The sequence below is a fragment of the Argopecten irradians genome, chromosome 5 (genome assembly GCF_041381155.1).
Source record: "Argopecten irradians isolate NY chromosome 5, Ai_NY, whole genome shotgun sequence".
NCBI lineage: Eukaryota > Metazoa > Mollusca > Bivalvia > Pectinida > Pectinidae > Argopecten > Argopecten irradians.
The window spans coordinates 28,569,617-28,578,175 of record NC_091138.1 but is presented as its reverse complement, the minus strand read 5'-3'; the positions used below and the strand labels follow the sequence as shown (position 1 = coordinate 28,578,175).

Below are 8,559 nucleotides of genomic sequence, written 5' to 3'. Positions count from 1 at the left end.
ATCGCAAATTCAAGGTACGAAAACCAGAATTCAATCTTTTGGATAAATTTTAAAACATATGCATATTTTTCGCTGCTCCATGCCAATACCTGGTTGCTCCAAGCACAATGGAGACAATATCTGTGACAATAATCTGTGGATATCAACGTCTTTGTACTTATAAATCTTTTACATAACTCTTCAAACCTATTGTCACAGGTTACAATTACATATGGCCGAAATGAGTTAACGCTTAGGCATGCGATACGAGAGATCTAACGTTAATGTGATTTATACGGCAAAATGAAATTGTATCGGTTACCATGGTTGAATATCTTTGATTTGTATAACTCCCAATATAATAGTTGCCCAATCAAAACATATGAATATTAGAATACCAAACAGAATTATCGAAACGTACGTCTCCAATTGAATTTAAACACTTTTTTCATACGGTAAAGCCATTTTATTGTCATATTTTCTATATCAACAGTGGAGTAAAACACATCGCTAAATATCTTATATCAATAGATAAACCATATACATTTTACTAATGATTGCCCTATGTTAGCTTAACGAGAAAAAAACAGATAGCACAGGCAAACAAGTGACAGGATACCTGAAGCTTTGCTGAAAAACATCCAAAAATAAATGTGTTATCACTCAAAGATAGAAATAAATGAACTATCGATGCCATTCAGAGTTCAAGAGAGATATGTACTTCTGTGTTTTTGAGTCTCTCTCCTTGCTAACTGAACAGTTCGAATGCTGGCTCAATACGTCCGATAACATTTTCTTTGTAGCCAGCAAATTATCTCGTATTTGCTCCAATTCAGCCATACGCTTTTCCCCTTCTGCAATTGTCTGGAAAACATTATACATAAGTCATGTTTCTGTGTTTCCGTCAAGATTCCAAATGCACATGATATCTAAATGTGGTTTAATGGCGTGTGAGTGTGTATGAAATTAAATCAAGGATGAAATGTTGTGATACAAACACGAAGTATAATTTAAATATTCTAAAGATTCAATCACTCTAAATTATGATGATAATGGAATAACAGGTAACTGTTTGCGAGTATTACCTATAGTCTGTATGTAATTACTTCATATAATTACTTTATGAAAATACTTTACAAAGAAAACTGCAAATTGCTAACGAGTCTGACGAGTGCCCTGAGCGATTCATTACCGTACAACAGTCTTCATTTTACGTTCTTTTAAAGAACGAATACTAACGGAAACTTGATGATATTTAATACATATTTTTTGTCATACATTGATATGGTCACTGAAATCCATACATATATTGTACCAATAGAAAGATGATTATTTTTCAAAACTGGTGTTATATATTACATTTGTACGTATCTACATTGTACCATTGGTTTATCTTTTTTTTCATTTTGCAATGTAATGCTTTGCACCGACTCATCGTGACCATTATGTTATGGAACATGTCATAAATCAATATCACGTTCTTACCAAAGATGCTACCCGAATTTTTTTTTTTTAATCTTGACATTATTTATAACAATTACTACATGTGTTGGTGGAAACCAAATATATGAAAATCCCCAATACCTCTATGAGATGTTGTTCGTACTCTTTTCCACGGCTCCGCGACCGATCAGCTGATTCCCTGTTTTGGTTCCGACGACGATTTTTCTTAAAAACTTCTGATAATGTCAACTGGAATATTAAATTATTGGAAACAGAAGTGTCCTAGAGATAACAATAGCCCCAATAGCAATATAGAAAAAAATATAAATTACTGGAACATTGAAGTTGAAAACTTAAACATGCACATATGCGTGTAAATGTTATGAACGTGATTGGTCAGGTTAAGGTGGATACTTACAAGGCCAGGTTAAGGTGGATACTTACAAGGTCAGGTTTAGGTGGACTTTGATCTAATACTAGTTCCTCTTGTCCACTCTGAAGCCGGCCGTGTTGTATCTTAAGACGGAGTTCCTCCTTTAGTAGCGGTAAGCTGGTGCCAGCTTGTAAAGAACTGTGGTATGCCTTCTCTAAATTCTCGTCCGAAAGAGAAGCACTGGAATCACTAGAATGATCTGCTATTATCAAGTCCTCTTCAATGTCTCCACATAGCATAATACGTCACATGCCAAGGTCTGTAAATACAATCACTTTTAAAAAAACGTAATGGCTACTAGCTATTGCATTTAATAAATCAAGTATTCAATATCGAACATGAAGTTTAATTGTTTGGGGTGATTTAAGGAAAAGATGTTTATTTTAATTTTGTTGAGGTTACATTCAAACTGAACAGGAACTGATATATTTAGTCATAGGGCACTCATGGCCAGATATCTGCAAAATTCGTTTACTTTATATTTCCTGTCGATTTCAATATATGTCCATTCGTGCTAAAGACACCCAGTCTGCATCATTCAGTCGTTCTATCGCCTATTTAGGCCTGTGTACATCCACCCAGTCTGCATCATTCAGTCGTTCTATCGCCTATTTAGGCCTATGTACATCCACAAAAAAGACGACAAATATAGTTGAATAACTCAGACTAACATTGCAATAAAAACCCTAATTATTTTGTTTACAGTTTACCAGTGGGTGTTTCTTATTTTCGACGTGTGCGGCATCGAGAAAACCAGTCCAACCATGGGAGAACAAGAGGAGTAAGAGTATTCAATAGTTGCATTATGTGCCACATTATAGAGTTATCTGGCCTTGTGTAAAGTAATTGGTTATGACATCATGTAATTATGAAGATCATTTTTAAAGATAATGACGTGAACATACCTCACGAAATACTGAGGTCACAATCAATACATACCATCAACGGCAGATAACTCTGTAATATTCAAAGACGGATTAGCATGATAAGACTTGGTAATCAATGTCATATTTTTTACATTTGTTTCTATGAGTTTAAATCCAATAACATTTGAGGTTTTTGATCAAATGTCGAAGTTCCTAGGAATTTTAGACCATAACTAAATCTGATATGTGACATCATATTTATCTATTATGGCCTGGTTGAGAGGGCACTATTGCCTCATAGTATTGTCGAGGGATGGAATAGTGCCCGAGCCGAAGGCGAGGGCACTATCCCATCATGAGACAATACTATGAGGCAATAGTGCCCTCTCAACCAGGCCATAATGGGTTTAGTACATCACCCTAACATGAGACCGTTTTTCATGTCATCGTAATAGAAGCACGTCAAGCGATACCTCGCAACGCTATCTTCATTTCCACACCACGTTGTTACATTAAAAGTACAACATATGAATTATCTCAGAAATATGGGATTCTATAAAAACGGGATTCAGCTTCATGAAAATTAAAAGTAGAACAATGTAGAACATTAGTGAACTGTCTTCTGTAGAAAAGCAACATTTGCTTCCATTCCCGCACACAACAGCCTGTCCGCCATCTTGACGTCTTGGTCGAAGCCCAACGTTATAATGACGTCATGTTATGGTGACGTCACAATACATTCACGTTCAATTTCGCGCCACTTCAATAGTGCCCGCTTGCCCGGGCACTATTGCAAATAGTACCCATGTGTGTAGCCAATGAGAATCCAGTATTCTGTCACGTGATGTACTAATATAGTAAAACCCATCGACGAGTTTAAGTTGGAGGGACCACCGTAAAAAGTCGGGACTTCAACTCATAACTTGTAAACAATAATCAACAAACTTCACGTCGATGATAATGAAGTGTTCCAAATCTTTCTTCTAATTAAATTTCAGTAAACTTTATGTGTCTAAAACTCTAAAGTTGCTGTAATAATTTCATTGAATTCATTAAGTTGTACGGCATGGTTTTAATGATTTACATATGTACACATGTAATGAATGATGATTGAATGGTAATACAGACAATGCAAATACTTGCGCAGCTCATCAACTCCGGTAAGGCGGATAATTGATAGAAAAGTTAGCGAAAATTATTAAATGCAGATAACTTGAAATTTCTCTATTCTAATTTTATTTAAAATTTCTGAATGGAACAAATAACAATTATGATGCAAGTTTGTGTAAATACGTATGAATAATTATTTAGAAATTTAATTATTTATGAAGATATATATAATTGTTAGATAATAATACGACCGTTTTATAGTTTACCAGTTTCAAACCTACTTCATTTAGACAATCATTGTAGGGTATAAAACCATTCCATTAAAAGAAGGTGACCTGCTGTGATTGAGCGTCTCCTATCTCCATCGTACTACATATGCAGAAACGAGACGAGTAAGAATTATCTTATTTTTGAATAAAATGGTTAAAAAGTTTTAATATTAGATTTGATTCCGTGTATGAAACACGTTTTCTCGAACCGGTCTAACAAATATCGCACAAGTCCAACTATTGAGTTGCAATGTACAGTAATAGTAGACAGCAGTTCACATGGCGTTTATCTGATAGTAGGGATAAAAATAGAAATGTCAACAATAGACAATGGCAATTGTTGTATTGATCGCTATGGTAACGATGATGCGTGATACGTACCGTGATGCTATTGTGGAGTACGATGTCAATACATCATCAAATATAAAGAAGTTGATATACCGTATAAAAAAAATACATCACAAAACAAACTCCGATACTCTCCTAAATCAGAAAATAAGTAAATAAAGTATATCTCTGTCACTACTTTTTCTTCAGTTTAACATTTACATATGCCTTTAAAATACTATTTTTTTTCGAACCAGCGAATCGAAGTTCATATTATTTTTTTATTTTCTAATTACAGGTTATTAATGTTTGATCCGGAAACATGAAGAAGCCATTTTCGGTTTTGTTTTTGTTTTTTTGTTTTTTTTGTTTTTTTTTTCAAATTTGTAACATCTATTTGCATTTCACTTTTCTTTAAAGTACATAAACATGTAATATATATAGTATATGTTTTATTTTTTTTAAATGCATATAATGATAATTGCTTTCTCAATATTTTCGCGAGTTGTTTTCATACGCGCGAACAATTATAAATCAGATCTAAATTTATAAGAATAAGCTCTATATTAACAACAAATTACTTTTGCGTAAACAACAAGAATATAATGATCGATTCTGATAAAGCGGGAAATAAGACATCTGATAGTGTAAGACATATAGATAGCATATTATCTACACCTCTGGTAAGATTAGTTTGTGCAAAGAGAAGGGCAGCGCCATAAAATACGTGACCTATATACAAAAACAAAAACAAAAAAACATATACTCCGCATTTCTTTTTTTAATATTATTTTTATTTATTTATTGTGTTCTTTTTATTTACTAATTATATTTAACCAAATGTCAATATATTTGAAAACTGGAACCCTGTAATAGTATTTTGAATCTAAAATTCGAAATGTATTACGCACGTCAAAGTGTTCCATAACTGCAATTTATACTTGTACATGTCACGTGTATAGTAGCATAGGTTAGATAAAAAAATCCCCAAAATAGGAAATACATCGCAAAAACATACTTGATCACTAATATAAGTAATCGATATAACATTGACATTTGAAAAGCTTTATTTAGGATGACAGAATACATATCTTATTTGAACATTTCATCTCTCTATCTCTTTAGAATTGCTTTTGGTGAGTAATCTTTGAAAAATGTTGAGCTAGGCAGACCGCCATTGGCTTTGGGCGGAAGCTTCCTTTTTCTACGCCATGGAGTATGCGATTAGCAAATAGCAATGTATATGTGACATTGCCTTTAAATAGACAGTGATATAACTATAGATTAAGATCTTAAAAATGAACATTTTAATATGGATATACACGATTACATAAATATATACAATAACTTAACAGTGTTATAAATCTTTTTATATATGCTTATCATAATTACATAAGAAATGAGCTATATGTATATTGTGACTCTATACACACGAGTTGCTGAAGCACCTTCAGTGGTTTTTACTATAGAACTCCTTTGTTTAGGAACAAGCTGCAAAATTACAAGTTGGATAAAGCAATGATAATATTTAACAATCCGTGAGAATTAAGCTATACAGTGTTGGCCTAATTATACAGTTCAGTCAATTAAAGAGTGATCAGAACTTAATGCAGCTCAAAGCGGAAGTAGAGCTCTGTTTTATTTGTTTTGAAATTCGGAAACATATATTTGCATTAACCACAAATATTTGGGAAAACCACAAACATACTGACCTAGTCCATTCCGCGTTCCCAGGGTCGTCTGTAAAGTTTGTTTTGGTAGAATTTCCATAGGGAATTTCCCTTTGTAAACCCAAACCTGGCCATATAGCGTGATTTTCATGGCCGCCAGTACTTTACGTAACGAACACATTATTGTTTTAAATCCTTAGGGGACTAACATGTCATATCTGATGAGATATATTTTTTTCAATTAGGCGATATGTGTTCGTGTTCATAGGACATCGTGCAAAATAAACCTGCGGAGATGTTTAATAGATTACTTAGCTACATGTCAGTGTGTGGAAGCATGTACACTTGTAGCTGCAGCGCATGATAGCTATACACATATATATATGATCACAATAAGGAAGGACACAGACTTTTATTGAATATTCATGTTATGAATGCAACCAATAAAACTGATGATATTTATTTCTAAAATGTCTTTATGAAAATCATTAAATTTGTAAAAAAGATTAACCTAGTATCCATAAATATGTTGTTAAATTATATAAAAAGCTTTGCTGTAACCTTTTGTTGAACTACATAATTTGTTGTTTTGGGGAAAAAAAATGAACATTCAATTAAAATTGCAATAAAAGTTGGAGATCATAAAAATAAATATTTATGCATGGTCATTAGTGTAAAATGTATTTGATGATATTGTAAAATGCATACATTTTGCATGAAAAATTACGAATATACACCTTTTTATCTTGATAATGGCATAAGAGTGGGACTAACAGTAAAATTACTCTAGATAATGACGTAGAACACACAAAAAATAAAACAACTCATAAAAAATTAAAAGAGGTCCTACCGAGATTTGAACTCGGATCGCTGGATTCAAAGTCCAGAGTGCTAACCATTACACCATAGGACCCGTTATTCCAATTGAAGAAATAAGTAGATTGAGTAACTCATATTAAAATTACCCAAACATATGTGCTCATTTAGCTTACAATTTTGATATATTTATCCATGAATTCAAGTTTTTGTATATACTGATGGCGATATGAAAGACATTATAATGTGTTTGTCGTCAATTTGACAGAATTAATCGACGAAGAACACTTTGTCAATATAACGCGAGTTAAGTTGTAAGAGTTGCCTCCCTTCCCTCACGCACAACCCTGCCACGTCACCATATGGGCATACATACCACTGTGCTAGTCAAGTTAGGTGCTTTTATTCAAAATGCATAGAGATTAGGAATTTCTTCAATTAGTATTTTCTTTATTTCCTCAAAAATACAAATAGCATGCATGCCGATATCGTATAGAATCCTATATAAATGTGTCACATGTACATGTGAAACCGATTATATTTATATAGCCTAGGCCCTATATGTTATATTTATATAGCCTAGGCCCTATATGTTTATAAAAATAATGACATAGGTAACGTGTACACTTCACTGGGTTGTTACACACGTACATGCATATATACAATGTATCTACAATTTTGACATTTTTTTCTCTAGCTGCAGTACAAATCTGAGTTTCTTCATATCTGTATCTGTACAGCATACATATTTACGTACATTTTAGAATATATCATCCATGATATTAAGTTTTAACAATATATTACTGGTATAGTTTTATATGACTAGTTTTCCCCATTATCATGTTTTAATATAATTTTGCATGCAGGATAATTACTAAAGCATCGATTTTTCCGACATGAACCCTACAATGTATGCTCCAAACCAGATGTGCAATTTCTTTTATCAATATATATATAAAAATATATAAATATATCAATCAAAACATAATTTTTTCATTCAAAAGTTGGGCCTATAAAAATATTCCTTCTCCGATGTGTAATTACGAAAGAATATACATGATATAGAAAACAACAAATGAGCAATAACAACTCACACAGAATGCGCCTACGGAAGCGCTAACATATAGAAAAAAAATTAGGAAGTTTTTTTATCTATCGGCCGTCCCTTAATTTTTTTCTGGCGGCCGCCATAAATTATTCGGCGGCAACCAAATGAAACATTTTCGTTCTCCTGAAAAAAAAAATGTCCCTATGTTAGCCTAATAGGCTTCCGTTTGTATCTGTTGGAAATTCATGAATCGCCCTAATAAATGTTTCTGAAAAGGAAATAAAACCTCATATCGACGTTACATTTTTGTATTTTTTTTTAACGATACTGACTTTGTTAACAGTGCATGTACCTTTATGTAATGTATGGTTATAATATTTGTACGTCGGTTCCCTTGGAATCTGAACTTTCATTCTGGAGGAAGTGAAGCATGACGATGAGTCTGGACGGAACGTCACGTGACCAGCGTGTCGAGCTAGAGCTTTTATATTGTAGTTTGATCACAGGCTTTTGAGTCTATAGATTTTTTTTCTCAACGGTTTGTCTATAACTAGAGCAGCCTTATAATTTAACGCAATTGTACGTACAGCATATGATA

The 8,559-nt window shown here is 33.1% G+C and overlaps 1 protein-coding gene and 1 non-coding gene across 3 annotated transcripts; both read right to left on the bottom strand.

Annotated features, from left to right (window-relative positions):
• Positions 1-422: 422 nt before the first annotated feature.
• Positions 423-6,383, bottom strand: LOC138323432 (uncharacterized). Of its 2 annotated transcripts, XM_069268054.1 has the most exons (5): positions 3,328-3,342; positions 2,331-2,473; positions 1,867-2,114; positions 1,564-1,671; positions 423-843 (listed from the first exon to the last, which is right to left on the bottom strand). In XM_069268054.1, the coding sequence occupies exons 3-5, from the start codon at positions 2,092-2,094 to the stop codon at positions 664-666; spliced, it is 516 nt and encodes a 171-aa protein (XP_069124155.1). In that variant the 5' UTR covers positions 2,095-2,114; positions 2,331-2,473; positions 3,328-3,342; the 3' UTR covers positions 423-663. The 2 variants fall into 2 exon arrangements, with proteins under 2 accessions (XP_069124155.1, XP_069124153.1); XM_069268052.1 differs by lacking the exons at positions 2,331-2,473; positions 3,328-3,342 and adding an exon at positions 6,140-6,383.
• A 555-nt stretch (positions 6,384-6,938) lies between these two features.
• Positions 6,939-7,010, bottom strand: Trnaq-uug (transfer RNA glutamine (anticodon UUG)). Its single transcript has one exon. It is a non-coding gene; the product is annotated as a tRNA-Gln (tRNA).
• Between the last annotated feature and the right edge of the window lie 1,549 nt (positions 7,011-8,559).